Genomic DNA, 18,454 nt, shown 5'->3' on the forward strand with positions numbered 1-18,454 from the left:
GGCTCCCCCCACCCCCCCACCCATTACTGTCAGGGGCTACTTTATGTATACAGTGAATCCTTGTCCAACAGTTTCACAATACTTGTGATGTGAGACAGCAGTTCAGATAGCTCACACTCAGTCAGCATTCCTCAGCGCCTTAATTCTTGAACCCCAAGGTGGGTTCCCAGTGAGGTTTCGGAAGCTGCTGGTAAAACAAGTCTGTGAGTGAGACAAAAGGTCATTACGTACTTGACTGTCAGAACTGTGCCGTGTTTCCTAAGTCTGAGATGGAGGCTTTGGAGGAACAACGGTAGCGGAAGTGAGCTGGGTATACAAGTCTGAAAGACATTCTCTCTGGAGATACAAATATATAACAAAGAGAGAAGACGGTTATTAGCAAGGCTGCTTCACTGACACAGTCTAACTTGGATCTGATTGTTCTCCTGTTACGGAGGAGAGAGTACTTTCAACAGGACATCTACATACTAAGAGGTAGTATGGCAATTAATTTCAGTGCAAGACTGAATCAAGCTTTCTATATTTTGGAAAACAACTTAGGTTTTTTTCATGGAAACTAGATACTCTTTACTAGTTTATTGAATTTAAAAAATTGAAGATCCCGCATTTTTAAAAGGCCTTTTTATACATAAAGTAGAATTTCTAATTGACAGATTTGGAAATCAATCTGAACTGGACAAACTATGGATTCAACACGCAGATGAGATTTCCTCATACCATTACCTTGACATGGATTCGATACCCACCCTCAAAAGAATCCTATAAAAAATTGCTTCAAAGCCCCTTTGAAATTGCAATAGTGCAGCAAAACCACAAGTAAACAACTGCCTGTTAACCTGTTATTTCAAATATAGACTGAAAAGCCAACAGGCATATTTTTGTGCAATTTTTTAAAACATCATAAGTTGAAATATCAAATCTGCACAGCGCTGTCCCTTCACAGAAGGCAAGAAACTGCCGGCACATCATGTTGGAGGCCGTCCTCGGTGCTGTAGGCTATGAAAGTGGGCCTCCTTCAGGGTCTGGTTGATGTGGAAGTAAGGGCCTTGGCACAGTGCGGACTGCTCGGGAACAGGCTGAGGGGTGTGAGGGCCGGACCCAGCAGCTGTGTGGTTCAAGCTGCTCTCCGGCCCGCCTGCCCTGTCCGGGCTGTTGATGCTGCTGCTGCTGCTGCTGCTGCTGCTCCCACCACTATCACTGCTTGAAGACTGGAAGGAAAAACAAACAGGACCACTGTTAGGCTGTTGGGTTTCTTAAGAACGTCGCTGTGGTCTCATTTATAATACCCCATGTAAGAGCATTCTTCCTATTTGGTTTGAGGAGTACCAGCATCAAAACATACAGTGGAGCTTTCACCTAAGGTATTTCGTTCTGTCCTGACTGCCAAGTGAGGTTGCATGGGATTATGATCCCCATCACATCCCCAGGAAGCGGCAGGGTCCAGGATCAAGTGCAGGCCTGACCGCAAAGCCCCTCAACTACATCTTCATTCCTTTCCACATCTTCTCTACCTGCTTTCATCATTCATCCCAATAATCTCCAACTAATGAAGGAGGAAGTTCTCAGCCTCCAAGGGAAAGTATCCATCCCTGGTATAGGGCATAAGTGTCATTAACACATAAAACGGGCAGCCCGGGTGGCTCAGTGGTTTAGCACCGCCTTCAGCCCAGGGCCTCATCCTGGAGACCCGGGATCGAGTCCCACGTCGGGCTTCCTGCATGGAGCCTGCTTCCTCCTCTGCCTGTGTCTCTGCCTCTCTCTCTCTCTCTCTCTCTCTCTCTCTGTGTGTCTCTCATAAATAAATAAAATCTTAAAAAAAAAAAACACATAAAACAGCTTCTTGGGCACAAGTTTTTTAAAAAGTCTGACAATTTCGTTATCTCATGGACACAAAATGGTATTCTCTGAATGCAGAACACTTATCTTGAAAGACTACAACATACTTCTTATAAAGTTACACTAGCAATTTTACAGTTTGATAAATGTGTGTGCCTAATTTTTTTAATGTAACAAATATGATTTGGTGTCTTAGTTGTCTTAAGAAGCTACGCAGAAATCCCTAAGAACTAGGGTTCCCAAAAGGGAAGGCAATGGTAAGAATCTTATTTAAGAATTTTGTTATTTTACCATTTAAGTATTATATTTCAAACACATGATTAGCAGTACCCTTCCTCCATTCACAACTCAATCCAATACCGTACAAAGAATCAATCCATGAGAAAAGTTAAAGTTCTAGTAATTAATGATCTGGCGTATACTTTTCTTAACTTAGCCCTTGGATCTATCTAATTCACACACCCTTCCACAAAGACATTGGTTTTGGAAAGTCTGCATACAACTATGTAAAATTACATGTAAGAAAAAAAGACTGGAAAAGAACTAGCCATAGTAGTTCGTGTTAAAATGGAGGAATTACAGTTGCTTTTTTTCTTCCTACCCTACACTAGAACATTCTTGCAATGTGGTTATTCTGTATTTTTGCTATAAAAATAAATATATAGGGACACCTGGGTAGCTCAGCAGTTAAGTGTCTGCTTTTGGCTCAGGGTGTGATCCTGGAGTCCCAGGATCGAGTCCCACATCAGGTTCCCTGCGTGGAGCCTGCTTCTCCCTCTGCCTGTGTCTCTGCCTTCCTCCTTCCCTCCCTCCCTCCTTCTCTCTCTCTCTGTCTCTCATGAATAAATAAAATCTTCAAAAAATAAAAATAAATGTATTAATGTTTCCAGATAGATCATTTAAAAGTGATTTTCAGAATACTAGCTTATCCATTTTTGATCAAAAGTTGTACCTAATGATATGTACAGAAACATAACAAACAGCCAAAAAGCAATGTCCATGAAGGATATCCATTCTTAATAAGACTTAAAGGAAGGATCGTCATGGTCCATATGTCATCTGGAGCTACTTAACAGGTCACATATCCCATTGCCCACAGACGGTAAGAGACAATCTGTTTTTCTGCAAAAAAACCCACAAACATGAAAAGCATTGTAACGGGCTGAATGGAGTCAGATGGCAGAGTTAGCTGCAGCAGCAATTAAAGACTGGGGCACCTGGATGGCTCAGTCAGTTAAGCGGCTGCCTTTGGCTCAGGTCCTGATCCCAGAGACCTGGGATCTAGCCTGCTCAAATGGGGAGTCAGCTTCTCCCTTTTCCTCTCCCACTCCCCTCCCCCAGGCTCATTCTCTCTCAGGTAAATAAATAATCTTAAAAAAAAAAGAAAAAAAGTACTTAAAGACTTAAGTCAAATATAACTCAAAACCAAAAACTTCTCCACAAAAGCCTCTTGTAACCTAGAAGGTAACAGCCCAGATGTGCAGCTCTCCTGCACCCAGTAATGTGAATAGTTAACGAGTCAGCTACTACACTAGGTAAGAAACCCACCGCGCAGAACACTTTGTTTCCTCTTAGTCTGTTTTCTTTACTGTTTTTCGTTACAGGTACTGTCTGAAAATTAAGGCAAGAACTAGAATCAGTTTCTAGGAAGTCAAGTTTCCATCTCAAATTTTATTTCACACTATAATAGCAAAGGTGACACTATTCTGAGAAAAGGTTAAATAAAGTTCTTCAAAATAAACAGGTTTGAAGAGATTTCTGTACAATACCGTGAAAAGACATCTGTGATTTCTAGTTCATTTTAAAAACCTCATGTAAAGACGTGGTTTACACCAACTTTATAAAGACAGGTCCAAGAATGTTTAATGTGGCTTTGTTTTTAACAGCAAAAAAGTGTGAGCCACCTACATATCTAACAATAGGGAAACGAGTTCTATTATAACGTGTATATAAACTAGACTCAGTGAATTATAATTGTTAGCATGAAATTCTACTCAGCTACTAACAATAATGATAATGCATATATACACATCAAGAAAGAAGTCTTCAACATTTTTTTTCAGGTTACAAAACTACATGTACAGTATGCCAGCTGCTTTTTTTTAATGTTTTTCTTTAGTGTAGACAGACATATATGTATGCCAAAAACAGTCTAGAAGGATATATGTGCCAGAATATTTAGAATTTGGACCTTCCATTTTTTATGATTTTATTTTCTATAGCTTCCACAAAAAAAGATTTCTGTGGAAAGAAAATTGCTTCACAATTAAGAGAATAAAGAACATTGCTACCAAACAGTGAGAGATCTTCAGGTACTTCTGACCTCAAGACCGAGACTTAAAAACCATATTGATACTCCCAGTGGGATCTGCAGAAGACTATTTGCCTCCTGTAAGAGCCTCTGAAACTGCCTCATAGTTACATTTACTTGCATTGAGCAGGCCAATGCTACCTATAAACTAATAAGAGTCTATCTAGAATCCAGGAATCAGGGTAAACATGCCTCATCTATTATTTTCACATTTACAAAACGTTATTACCTACATACTACTGTCCTCAAAGGTAAAAGCAAAACACCTTTCAAAGATGCTTTGGTTCCTATCTTCTGCCACCTGCAACAAAGTCTTCTCACCACCAGGGAGGCTTTCAGGAGTATCTCACCCTCTAGGGATGAACCAGGGGTTTTGAAACTGAAGGGGAAACCCATTAGCAGCCAGCATTAAAAAAAAAAAAAAAAAAACAGCGGAACACTGAAAAGGGTAACTGCACTGAGAAACTTGTTTTATTGTTCATGAATATATTTGGTATGTGCTGGGTCACAAAACATTTCTATGGGACAGGGTCAAAAAAAAATGGGGAAGTTACTGTACTAGATATGAACACTGTCACCCAGGTCTACTTTATAGGACAAGGGAAAACCATAATTTCCTCCCAACCCTAAGACTAAGAAATAAGTCTCTGTCAACGTTTTAAGATCTGCACAGAAGACAATCGTTTTATGAGTAAAACCAAAAAACCTGAGATAAAAAAAGAAATCATATTTTCCCCACTTCGTGGAGCTTTTTAGTATCAAACTGCTTGGGAGAGGGCGCTCCTTTACAGTACAGTTTCAAAATTACAACTGCTAAACTAAGACCGAAGTTTTACCTTGTTACTAATGTCGCTCTTAAGAATTCCTTTATCAGGCTTTGGGACTAAGAAAGAGTCCTCAAACCCCATCCCCTGCACCTCAGGAGACCACTCAGCACACACTGTCCCAGTGGGCAGTTGCAGAGCTCTACCTCTTTCCTCTGAATTTTCAGTTTAGGCTTCGTGCTGACATCTGACCCGGGTACTTGCAGGACAGATTTATATTACAAACCAAAAGAGATAAGGTCACGCTCCATGAAATAAAAACCCCTCACACATCCATGTGTACAAGCACAATAAAGTTACATTTATGCCGATTCCGACCAACAGGATCTCTCTAGACACGCCAAGGCAACTCAAAACCCAGGAGTGAAGATGTGTGTGCAAAGCGAGGACACCTGGTTAGCTTAAGCGCTCATGAAGTCTCCAAGCGAAGACGTCAGGGCAGGACCGAGAACCACCACAGGTCAGTCTATTCAGGAATCACCTGTGGGCTTTTTTTAAAAAGTGCACATGCCAGTGCCTCAGATGGCTCTGGAAAACCTGGCCCGAGTACGCAGATTATTCTGATGGCCAAACTGCTGTCCACACAAATGCTCATGTGCTTGCTGTGTACAGGATGGCATCTTGACTAGGATGAACTCAACGAGAATGTGCTGGGCTTGGCCAAGAATATGGTGACGATACAGCCACGGATCACGATCATAACACCATGGTGACAGGAAGCTAGCACCAGGTGCTCAAAGAACTAGGAGAGCCTCCCTTAAGATGAAACGTGCTTGAACTGGGCCTAGAAGATTGAGGAAGAGTTTCAGCAAGCGGGATGTGACAAACTGGGAGCACAAGGAGAGCAAAACCAAGAGGAAGGAGTGTTTGGGGAGGTAAAGCTAAGGGCGGGCCGTGGCGGGCCACTCCAGCACAGTCGGTCAGATAAACTATCCATGAGCAGGTATGGCTCGATGACCAAGTGCCCTGAAGTCTGCACAGAAGACCTGCTCAGATCTCCACGCAGGAAGAGGGTTCTGCGCCTCGAGCAGGAGAGCAGGCCCGCGGGAGGCCTGCGGCAGGCAATGTCGATCAAAGGGGGTGCATCACAGGCCAAGGGGAGACAACCGAGCTGGCAAAGTACTAGGTGCTCAGTACGCATCTGCTGAATGCAAAGAGCACTGGTGAGCCTTGAGGAACGGTTCAGGGGTGTTGGGAAGGAAACTGGGGTCCAGAGGGAAGGAGCGAAGGAGGGAGGGCAGATGGAACAGCGCCATCCAGCCGACTGGGGAAGGGGAAGAAAGCCGGAGCACGGGCAGGGTAGAGAGGAGACTCGGGGACACGACGCTGGAGGGACTGAGAGAAGGGAGGCATACTGGGGGGGCGCTGAGGGGCCTCGCCAGGAGATAGAGCCGACACAGAAGGCAGAGGGGCACTTCCCGCAGCAGAAGGAAGAGCGTGTGTTATATATATCCTGACCCTGAGGCAAGGCATGCTAGGGAGCTCGGGTTCTCCGTCCACCCACAGGACCGAAATTCTAGAGCAGAGGTCAAGAACTCTCGGCCCCTCAGCTCGGCCTCCCCTCCACCCAGCTCCATCTTCCCAGGGGGCGAAGTCAGTCTAAGAGACAGTCCCTGATGTGATGCCCAGGGTAGAAACAAAACAACTCTAAAGACCATTCATGCTAATGATCTTTAGAAGGCCCTCCCGGCAGGAATATTAATTACGGAGTCCCTCTGCTTCATAAAAGGAGAACCAGAATATGTGTCTATTTATTACCTAGAGCTGCACACTTTCTCTTCTTAATTGGAAAAGCAGACTGGCAGTGTATTTGATTTTCGTTTAAATCCCAGCTTCCCATCGCCTCCATCTCCCCCATTCACTGGTGCTTTTCCATTTACATGAGCCTCAAGAGACCAAACAACTCTGGCTCATCGCACACACGCCCTTCCTGGGGTCATGATCAAGTGCCTTCTAAGTCCACTGCAGAGTTTGGAGTACGTGCAAGAGATGATCCCTGCCAAGTCTGTCAGAGCATCTAATGGAAAGTTCTGTGCTTCCAAAGTGCCCAATGATTTAAGAAAGTTCCAAGTCTGCTATTATCAGCGAGGCGGTAAGATTCCAAATGAATTCCGTGGGCTAAAACCACTTTCTAACTATGCAAGGAAAGACAATGCAGGTGGTTGCTCTTCTGCATCCCTGAGTAAAGAGCCTATCCTTTCTGTGTCTCAGCTTCCCTTACAAGATGAAATAGGACCACACAATGTTAACTTCCTTCCTACCTAGACTGCTCTACTATCACTTCATTTTATTTAAATTTCAACAGGCCAAAAATAACCCTAACCTGTAGAAAAACACGTGTGTACATATACTCATTACTTAACAAACTTAACATTCAGTGTCAGTAAGAAACTGCCTGGTGCAGCTTTTTATGCTGTGGGCTGAAGCAATGTATTACTCACACTTCAAGGACTTACGCCCGAGCAAAGTTTCTTAAAAAAGTTTCTTAAAACGTATGCTAAAAATCAGACTAATTTTGGAAAGGCCCTTCCTCTACTTTGAACAGACTGTTTTAGAAGTTAATTTCAGAGTTCATTTGCTACAAGGTTTTTAAACACAACACACACCCTAACAGTTTCACCAAAAACACTTCTGTCCCTTGGGATGTACCTCCTACCCTCCAACAGACTGAATGAAGATGAGAAAGGGCAAAAACTAAGAGCCTTAAGATACTTTTAGAAAAATTATATTAACTATTCCCATTGTCATCTAAATCCACACTATTAAAAAAAAAACCACCTAATATTCAGCTAATTCTTATCAGTTAAGATAAATAGGTCTAGAGAACCCTAATTATAATGACACATGGGTCCCCCTGGTTGTTATTTTTTAGTCCGGTCTCTGCACTCACACTAAGAATACCCCTTAAGATTTTGGGGTTAAGGGGATCCCTGGGTGGCACATCGGTTTGGCGCCTGCCTTTGGCCCAGGGCGGGATCCTGGAGACCCGGGATCGAATCCCACATCGGGCTTCCGGTGCATGGAGCCTGCTTCTCCCTCTGCCTGTGTCTCTGCCTCTCTCTCTCTCTCTCTCTGTGTGACTATCATAAATAAATAAAAAAAATAAAATAAAATAAAACTAAATTAAAAAAAAAAAAAAGATTTTGGGGTTAAACATGAAAACTTTCCCCTTCCAATAAAGACCCAAAAGGGGGGGGGGGGGAATAAAGGGCAGAGGCTGCTAAGGTCAAGCCACTTGTTTGTTCTCTGTGTTTTCTCTTTCCTTGTTACTTTGTAGTGATCTGAAAAATTTTAATGGTCTTGGTAGGATAAGTATCTTTCAAAAAAAAAACCCCCAAACTGAGGCCTTTGCATTTAAAAAATGTTCTGCTTTTATTTACCCAGGTAGCAGCACCTTTTTTAAGGCATTCGCCTATGTATAACCAAAGCCACATTTCCGTGGAAACGTCTAAGGTAATTTGTAGATAAAAATATTAAAGCTGAGGGACGCCTGGGTGGCTCAGCCATTGAATGTCTGCCTTTGGCTCAGGGTGTGATCCCAGAGCCCCAGATCAAGTCCCACATCGGGCTCCCTGCATGGAACCTGCTTCTCCCTCTGCCTATGTCTTTGCTTCTCTGCGTCTCATGAACAAATAAAATTAAAAATAAAAATATTAAAGCTGAAAGCAAAGAGCATTCCTCTACTACAAATTGAAATAAAATTCAAACCTATAATAAGGCCACCCCTAGAGAACAAATTAAAGTTAAATCCAGCTAGTTTTTACCCGTCCAAATAACTGTCCAAGATCAGGAATGTGCCTTTGTGCAAGGCCCAATAGGAAGACGCAGATTGATAAATGATTTCACTTTTTGCTCAATGAAGAGAAAAATGAGCCTGACTTATACATTAACTACCACGATTCATCTAGCCTGGTGTTACAAAAAAGTTTGTTCCCATACCAGTAAATTATATCTCAACTTTAAAATAGTATCCTAAGGCTCACAAATCATTAAATCTAAGTCATTGGAGTTAAAATTTAAGGCCTTTGTTTCAAACACCAATTAAAGTTTTGAAAATAACCTTAGACCCCAATTTCTTCCCTTTTTCTAGCTGGAGATCTAAAATTGCTTTCAAGCTAATACTGTATCATAGCATTTATTTGGAAAAATATTTTCCAGCTACAGGAGCAAGAAAATTCTTTTTCTCTGCTCCTATGATTTGAGAGAAGTCTAGGACCTAGCTGCCTCTGGATATATTTAGCAAAATCTCTCAGAACTTCCGGCCTGTATTCTGGGAGACGGCACATACCATGGTCAAGAGCAGAGAGCTCACCAGCCAAGCTCTGGGCTCACCAACCCTGCCTCTAATTAGTTGTGCATCTTTAGGCAAACCACTTTACTTTTCTATGCTCCAGTTTTCCCACCTGAAAAGGAGAGATAATACCACCTACAAAAATAACAGGAAGAAAATGCACAAGTAGATTAAAAGTTTCTCTTTATATAACTCATCTGCCAAGTCAGTTCATATTCTTCACCTTAGTGGTATCTAGGAAGAGATATTTACTATTTCCATTTTATAGATAATTGTGATTTACTTGTGGCATACATAATTCAAACACCTTACACACTTAATTTCCTGGTATGTGGCAGTTAGGAGAAAAATGTAACTTTTGGAAATTATTAAAAAAAAAAAAAGCAACCTTAATTATCTCAGAATTAAAGCAAACTCCTTCCAAACAAAAGTTCTTCAAGGCACATGCAAAAGAACTCTAAAATGACTTAAGTATTTCAGGAAAGACACAAGAAACAGTTTCTCTTCACTGAGTTAGGCTTTAGGAAACTCACCTCATTGGCCCTAATTTAGAATTAAAAAATAACATTTTCATTAACATTTGATTACATAAATTAACAAAAAGAGTAATCTACTAATAATGAGTCATTTTATTATTTTCCTTTCCATACCCAATTGTCAAAAAGCAGCCAACTGCCCCCTAAACTTAATAGTTTTGTGCTATAAACATGACAACCTATTCCAGTGGTGAGGATTCAATTATTCAGGGCTTAACTTCCCATTTTAAAAGTTTTTCCTCTGCTTTTTGCTTCTCTAGCCCGCCCTGGGTTGACCTGGCCTCATTACTTGTTAACTCCACCCCTGGAGAAGCAGAGCACAAGAGGCCACACATTCAGAGCGCTGGTAACCAGTCTCTGCAGGGCTGAATGGGATGGTCATAACCATCCAGGCGGGGTCTACCAGTAAATTCAGATTACCAAGACAAATAAAAAGTGCCTGCACTGCCTGTTAAGTATAACAAAGGCAAGCTAGTCCATCTTTCAGACTAATGATTAGAGTGGTTTAGCCACTCCATGTCTTTGAACAAGTAAGAACAAGACACATGAACCAAGAAGTTGATTAACAATACATTGTTTGCTTCTGTGATACCAATGCACAGGTTTTAGAAAGGGAGTAAAGATCATTTTCTATAAACGGCAATTAAAACAAAACAAAACTACTAAGAGTCTTACTGAAAATAAGATATCAGAAGTGTCCAATTTTTTTTAAATGACAATTTATAATCCTGTTCCCAGGCATCACGACATAAACAGAGGGTGAATGATCAATACAAAAAGTTAGACCGGCTGTACCTCTGAACTAATATAAACATCACTTAGCAGGATTTGCAGACACAAGTAAAGAAATACTGATACAGAGAAAATAATAACTAAACGCTCTTCTAATAGACTTATAATCTAAAAGAATAATGGAAACTCAATTACTGTCACAGTTTCATCACTGGATGCTCATGGAAGCCTCTAATCTCTGCTTTTCTTTCATCCTCCAATTGTCACATTAAACAAAAGCTCAATTGCTTTTCTATTAATCATTTTTACAACACAAGAAAAAGGGAAAAAGCCTTGTTTTTCCCTGAGATTGTTAAAAGGGGGATAGGAGTTACAGAAACTCAAGTCTCCACACAGAAGGATCGAATCTGTGCTTGTTCATTAACCGTCCCACATAACACATTCATGTGTATGACCTATGTGAGAGTTAACGGATTTCTTCCCCCTTGTGGGGGCGAGGGTAACTTTGGATTTCCGGTAAAGACTGGATATAGGTCAAATCCTATTACCAAGAATTAATTAAAATACAAATTATTTTGGTTGTGCAAAAACTGTGATATGCTGAGTTTCTGTGATACACAGAGTTCTGCTTTAAATTATATGGCTCAGGGATCTCTGCCAGCGAGGAGCTTCTCAGTCGGGGTGACAAGGTGTTAAGGGTCACAATTTTCCGGTATGTAAATGATTGGAGGCGTCATTTAAATGTTAGCCTCCTTCCTCTGTAGGGCAGTCCCTAGAGCGGGCACAGAAACTCTGCCAAAGCTCTCTTTTCAGGAAACCAAAATTTCAGGAACTGTTTCCCCCTCTCCCTACTAGCTCCCCTCCACCCTGCAACATGTTAGAACAACATGATAAAAAAAAGTAGTAACGCTTAAAAAAAATAGGATTTTGTGTATACATAATCTATTCTGAACATTTATGTAGCTTCTCGTAAAAGACATAAATGAAAGCAACAAAATATACTTGTCTTAAGAATAATTAATGGCTCATAAACTATTAGAAAATAGCTGGGTTTCTGAAATTCAACTAGACAGCTCAAAGATGAACTTCCCAAAGTCCATCAAACTTCTAACAAATTCTGGGCTGTGTGTATGTGCTAATATGTGCAGAGATATACCGCTTCGCTGGGGGAAAGGTACACAGCTTCCTCAAAGGGGCCGTGACTCAAAAAAAAGTTGAAACCACTGCAATCAAGTAAGATCAGTTTTATTTATTCGAAGAATAATTTTAAGTACACAAAGAAACGGTTATTTAGCTCAAGTCAATGAAAACAACAGAGACTCTGACCACACTTCCTACCTCTGTGTCCCAGGAATCATGAAAGACAGGGTTTCTACTACTCCTTTTGGTCTGCGGGGGAAGATGGTGGTCTTCTTCATTGCCATTCCTTCTCCTTTTCCTGAAATTAAATCACAAGAAGAAAAAAAAATCCAATAATTGATCCTCTGGACACCTGAAATTGTAAATCATAACAACAAATTTGCCCTCTTGCCTGATAAAACACAACTCGTCATATGCTATCCCAATAGGTAAAAAGTTGGAAGTACACCATCGCTGGCCACAAAGAGTGAAAATATAAAATAGCAGCAGTAGGGGCGAGCTTAAATTAGTACAACTGACTTCTAAAAAGAAGCTTGGCAACTTTAAATGCCTACTGGGAATAAATAAGTACAGGGTGATGCTAATGACTAAGCTTCCAAATTCCACCTCATTAAGGTTATCTTCCCTCTGCATTTCCTGAAATCACAATTTCAGGTTATTTCATCTGACCCCCTTCCACATGACAGTATGTAAGACAGGAGTGGCTGCCTCTGCCCACATACCCCAGCAGTATCATCAGAGGTCCAGGGGTCTCTAATCTGCAGTTTTCTTTCATCCCTGATTTTCCCCCAATTACTACATGCAACAAAAGCTCAATGCCCTCTCAACGTATTAGATCACTCTTCCCAATCATCATTGGAAAGGCTGCTCTGGGGACACATTAACTCTTGTTACTCTACACCATGCATCACCATGCACGCACGTATTGTGTGTCATTTCACCAGATTGCTACTTTTTGAGTTTACAGCACACGCTGCTGCTCAAAATCTTCAGGTCTAAGGAAAAACCACACATTTACCACAGAACCACACATTTACCACAGATGCACAACAGACACAATCTGTATATACTTGATTCAAGAATGAAGTGCTCCTTGAAGGGGCAGCCCCGGTGGCTCAGCGGTTTAGCGCTGCCTTCAGCCTGGGGTGTGATCCTGGAGACCTGGGATTGAGTCCCACGTCAGGCTCCCTGCATGGAGCCTGCTTCTCCCTCTGCCTTTGTCTCTGCCTCTCACTCTTTGTCTCTCATGAATAAATAAAATCTTAAAAAAAAAAAAAGTGCTCCTTGAAGGACTTCTAAGCCCCTAGAAGACTCTAGAAAATAGAAATAGAGGAGGCATCATTTGAAGGCAAGCTGCCTGCAACTGTGCTGTCCAGTATGGTAGCCACTAGCCACGTGAGCTTATTTACATTTAATTTAATATCCAGTTCCTTAGTCACCCTAGCTACATTTTCAGTGTTCAAAGGCCACAGGTAGCTAGTGGCAACTGTACTGGACAGCACAGATACAGGGCATTCCCATCTCTGCAGAAAATGCCACTGGATAGCACTGGCAAGAGGCCAGCTTATACAAAGCAGCATAACCTGTTATAATGAAAACCCTTAAAAGATTCAAATTTCTATAGCAAGAGGAAAAAACAGCTTTGGGGAAAGTGCTGAATTTGAGCACAGTATCTTCTATACAACTGTACACTTTCTTTGGGAGCAGTGTGGCATACTACGGCAGGTGCATGATCCTAAGGTTCTGAGTTGAAGTCTTGATACCAGAGAAAACTTAAGTTCTCACCCTGAGCTCAACTCCCTGTATTCTGCAATACTCCTGAAATCTGAATACATCTAACTTTATTAATGAGTATAGATCCAGTTTAGGCTTGGAGTGATAAATTGGGAGTGTGTGGTTCTGATAAAGCATTCACCAAGCTGCAAAGGGGTATACCACTGGCCTTGTTCTAAGACTCGGCTGTTTCTGAAACCATCATTTCTGCTCTGTAACCTTTCTCCCAGGGTTTTAGATCTTAACTGCACGTTACTTTGAAGTTATTTGGAGGTTCAAAACTAGGTGAAAAGCAGGTTTGATACTCATTTAAATGGATGTGCTACTAACCACAGATTTGAACCAAGGAATTACTACTTTCATCATAATATGACCGGAGAATTGTTTTGGAGATGAGCAGCAGTGACACAGCAAGGTCCAACAGAAGGCCAGCTGACACCCCAGGGAAACTCACTGAATGCTGGCCTCCAAACTCTTATCAATATGCCAGCAGCTGACTGTGCTCTGGGCTGCTGAGCTACTCTAACCGCTTATGAGCCTGACCCAAAGTTTCCAATGTCCTCATTTATAATCCAGGCTATAGCTTCCCAATGACAAGAAAAGAAATGTCAAGAAGGTTCTCAGGCAAAGTGTAAGAACAAAAAGGATGGGCTGGTTTTTCAGATTCCAACTAACTTTCTGGGAAAGTACCATGAAATATCCCTGCCTCATACCCAGCTGCTTTCTCAGGGCACCCAAATTAGCTCCTGTCAGGGGCCCTCTCCTTTGGATAGTACTCGATTAAGAATGAGCCCTCCTGTTCTCTCTCCTTTTCTAGGCTCTTTGCAGATTCCATCCTGGAAATATCCTTTCAACAGTTATTGTTAATAATTGCCAAGATTATAGCAGGTTCAACCCTACTCACAAAGTCAGATTACAGCCTTCCATACTAATGCAACAGACCAGGTTATAATTTTAGCAGCCACCATATAATTGATTATATTCTCCCCAGGCATCTAGTTACAGATTGTTGTTTAGCATCTGCTACTTCTAAGGATGGCTGATTACATCACTACCCATCATTTCATTTCTTCCCAATCTTCCTGTCATCTCTTAGAAACTGAGCATAGAAGAAATCTTTAGGAGTATCCACATTAGTGTTTTTCAAACTTTAAAAAAAAAAGTAACAGAGCCCTTTCTTTCTCTGGGGGTGGGGGGTAATCCCTCAATACATATATATGTATACATATACATATATGTACACACGCATATATATGCATATATACACACATATATAGATGTGTACACTCATATATATTACATATATACAGATATATATATATACACACATATATTACATATATACATATATATGCATACATACACACACACATATATATATGCGTATACACTCATATATAAAAGAAACAAAGGACTTCTTTTCGTTAAAGTAGGGGTTTCTTTGACATACATCTTCCCTTCTATGGCCATCCCAGTATATTTTGGAACAGTCTGAAAATCACCATCTCAGATCAACCCCTTATCTTAAATTGAGAAAACAGATCTAGAAAACTGAACTGACTTGGAGATATTATGACAGCCGCAGCTGGCAGAGCTGGTCCATCATATTCCATGAAACACTGGGTGAAAAAGTAGGTGAGAAGCCCCAGTCCAAATCACATGGTTTCTTTTATAGCAATGATGTTACCAGTATAAACACGCCGGCGTTATTTGTGTGCTAGATAAAAGGCATCTGCTACCGGTATAAAAAAGCACATTCAGATTTGCTTATCCAGCCGTGGGTAAAAGAAATCTTTCTGCAGGAAATATGTAGGCTTTTTCAGATACACAGACATCACAAGAAACTATCAGAAGGATCAACCAGGTTTGGGAAGGAAAACAACGGCAGGTAGATCTGGCTCACTCTGCCGAAGGATCCTGTTCCTAATGCCAATGCCAGGTCCGTAACTGGGCCTCTCATTTCAAATTTAGACCGCTCTTTTTTCCTACAACAAGCGGGCTTTTTCATGCCCCCACTCACTACGTACCCGAGACTCAATCATCCAACAACCCAGTGCATTAGTACGGGTGACCCTAGGTTTTTCCCTACTGGACCAAATAAAACCTCGGGATGTTTCCCAGGATCCTCATCCCTGAATCAACCATCCTCCGGGGCCGGCGCAGGATCTCGGTGCGAAGACCGCCAATTACATTCGGAGCCAACGAATAAACACGGAGCAACAAGAAGAGATCCAGCAGAACCTAGCCGAGGCGATCCTCCTGGACTCGCTTGGGCTTTACGGAGAGGAGCGGGCAACCTGGGAGGACGGGCGCGGCGGACCAGGGGAACTCGGTTTCCTCATCAGAAGAAGGGCGGTGTTGGGGCTTGGGATCCCACGACGAGGAGGGGGTTCTTCTAACCGGAGGTGGAGCTGCTCCTCTTCACCTGGGGTGCCCGCACCCCACTTTCGCCTCCCCCACCCACCTTCTTACAAGGGGGAGGTAGGGGATGAGACAGAAGCCCCCGCGCGCCGAGCAGAGGCAGCCGCCGTCGGTCCGGGGGAGGCCGGGGTCCAGGCCAGGCTCGGTGCACAGGGCACAGGGGCACAGGCGCACAGGGGCACAGGGGCACAGGGGCACAGGCGCACAGGGGCACAGGGGCACAGGCGCACAGGGGCACAGGGGCACAGGGGCACAGGCGCACAGGGGCACAGGGGCACAGGGGCACAGGCGCACAGGGGCACAGGCGAACAGGCGCACAGGGGCACAGGGGCACAGGCGCACAGGGGCACAGGGGCACAGGGGCACAGGCGCACAGGCGCACAGGCGCACAGGCGCACAGGGGCACAGGCGCACAGGGGCACAGGGGCACAGGCGCACAGGGGCACAGGGGCACAGGCGCACAGGGGCACAGGGGCACAGGGGCACAGGCGCACAGGGGCACAGGGGCACAGGCGCACAGGGGCACAGGGGCACAGGCGCACAGGGGCACAGGCGCACAGGGGCACAGGGGCACAGGGGCACAGGCGCACAGGGGCACAGGCGCACAGGCGCACAGGGGCACAGGGGCACAGGGGCACAGGCGCACAGGGGCACAGGGGCACAGGGGCACAGGCGCACAGGCGCACAGGGGCACAGGCGAACAGGGGCACAGGGGCACAGGGGCACAGGGGCACAGGGGCACAGGGGCACAGGCGCACAGGGGCACAGGGGCACAGGCGCACAGGGGCACAGGCGCACAGGCGCACAGGGGCACAGGGGCACAGGGGCACAGGGGCACAGGGGCACAGGGGCACAGGCGCACAGGGGCACAGGGGCACAGGCGCACAGGGGCACAGGGGCACAGGGGCACAGGGGCACAGGCGCACAGGGGCACAGGGGCACAGGCGCACAGGGGCACAGGCGCACAGGCGCACAGGGGCACAGGGGCACAGGGGCACAGGCGCACAGGGGCACAGGGGCACAGGGGCACAGGCGCACAGGGGCACAGGGGCACAGGGGCACAGGCGCACAGGGGCACAGGGGCACAGGGGCACAGGCGCACAGGGGCACAGGGGCACAGGCGCACAGGCGCACAGGGGCACAGGGGCACAGGGGCACAGGGGCACAGGGGCACAGGCGCACAGGCGCACAGGGGCACAGGCGCACAGGGGCACAGGGGCACAAGGGCACAGGCGCACAGGCGCACAGGGGCACAGGGGCACAGGGGCACAGGGGCACAGGGGCACAGGGGCACAGGCGCACAGGCGCACAGGGGCACAGGCGCACAGGGGCACAGGGGCACAGGGGCACAGGGCACAGGCGCACAGGGGCACAGGGGCACAGGCGCACAGGGGCACAGGGGCACAGGCGCACAGGGGCACAGGGGCACAGGGGCACAGGCGCACAGGGGCACAGGGGCACAGGGGCACAGGCGCACAGGGGCACAGGGGCACAGGGGCACAGGCGCACAGGCGCACAGGGGCACAGGGGCACAGGGGCACAGGGGCAGCAGCAGCGCGGTGCAGCCCTACCTCCCGCCTTCGGAGGCAAACGGCTCCGCGTCCAAACAGTTTAGAACCCTGCCTGCTGAGCCCGGACGAGCCGCTCTGGGCCCCTGCCCCGCCACGCTCGCAACCGTCCGAGGGCCCCCGTCCTTCCGTCCGTGCCTCCCCATCCCTCCCCGCTGCAGGCTCACAGCCAACCCTCCCGTCTGACCTTGGGCACGCGGCAGCCTCGCGCCCCGGCCCCGCCAGGACGCCCCATGGGGGCTCCGTCTCTCGGACCAGACCGTCCTCCCATCCCCCCGCCCTCCTAAATTTAGGACAGCGGAGCTTTAGGGCCACGGCCTCTCCCCCGGGGCCGTTCCGACGGCGTTCCAGGTAGGGAGGGCCCGGGGGGGGGGGACCCGGCGAGTGACCCCTCCGGCACCCCGGGGGCCAGGTCCCGGCGCATCCCTCCTCCTGCTCCCGCTCCCGCTCCCGCTCCCGCTCCCCGCCCCCTCCCCGGGCCGCACGGCACCCAGAGGCACAGCCGCAGCGCCCACGCCTGCTCGGACCCCCCCTCCGCGCGCCCCCTCGGCTCAGCCCCCCGCCAGGGGCTGGGGAGGAAGGGGGTCCCCGCGGTCTCACCTGGGGCGGAGGCGCTCGCTCATGGCAGCCGGTGGAGGGGAGCGACGCGGGGCCGCGCCGCGAGCGGAGGGAACCGACGGGGCTGCGCTGCGGCGGCCGCCACGCCCACCCCCTCGGGCCTTGGCTCTGGCCGCGGCGCGGGTGGACGCTGCCGGCGGCGAGTACCCCTCGGTGGGACCCGTACCGCCGCGACTTCCGGCGTCCGCTCCGCGCCCCCCCATGTCGCGGCCGCCGTGGTACCGCCCTCTCGCGCCTGCGCACTGGCGCGAGCCCGGCCGCGCCGACCGGTAACCCCGCCCCCAGGAAGAGGCGGGCCCCGAGCGGGGCGGGGCGGGGCGACCCGGAGCTCCTGCGGGGGCGGGGAGGGCCTCGGGAGAGGCGGCCTCGGCTTTCGCCTGTTCGCAGCCGAGCGGGCGCGCCGC

At 46.5% G+C, this 18,454-nt stretch overlaps 1 protein-coding gene across 1 annotated transcript; it reads right to left on the minus strand.

Annotated features, from left to right (window-relative positions):
* Positions 1 to 604: 604 nt before the first annotated feature.
* Positions 605 to 18,284, minus strand: FAM104A (family with sequence similarity 104 member A). Its single transcript, XM_055322586.1, has 3 exons — positions 18,033 to 18,284; positions 11,869 to 11,968; positions 605 to 1,208 (listed from the first exon to the last, which is right to left on the minus strand). The coding sequence occupies exons 1-3, from the start codon at positions 18,251 to 18,253 to the stop codon at positions 966 to 968; spliced, it is 564 nt and encodes a 187-aa protein (XP_055178561.1). The 5' UTR covers positions 18,254 to 18,284; the 3' UTR covers positions 605 to 965.
* Positions 18,285 to 18,454: the final 170 nt, after the last annotated feature.

This window comes from Nyctereutes procyonoides, unplaced genomic scaffold (assembly GCF_905146905.1).
Source record: "Nyctereutes procyonoides isolate TBG_1078 unplaced genomic scaffold, NYPRO_anot_genome, whole genome shotgun sequence".
NCBI lineage: Eukaryota > Metazoa > Chordata > Mammalia > Carnivora > Canidae > Nyctereutes > Nyctereutes procyonoides.

What these genes read in the sequence shown, in the direction of transcription:
- FAM104A (XM_055322586.1), bottom strand. Translation starts at nt 18,253, where the DNA reads ATGGGGGGGCGCGGAGCGGACGCCGGAAGTCGCGGCGGTACGGGTCCC. An exon ending in AGCGAGCGCCTCCGCCCCAG is followed by an intron (nt 11,969 to 18,032) that starts GTGAGACCGCGG and finishes ATTTAATTTCAG; the next exon opens with GAAAAGGAGAAGGAATGGCA. An exon ending in ATGATTCCTGGGACACAGAG is followed by an intron (nt 1,209 to 11,868) that starts GTAGGAAGTGTG and finishes TTTTCCTTCCAG; the next exon opens with TCTTCAAGCAGTGATAGTGG.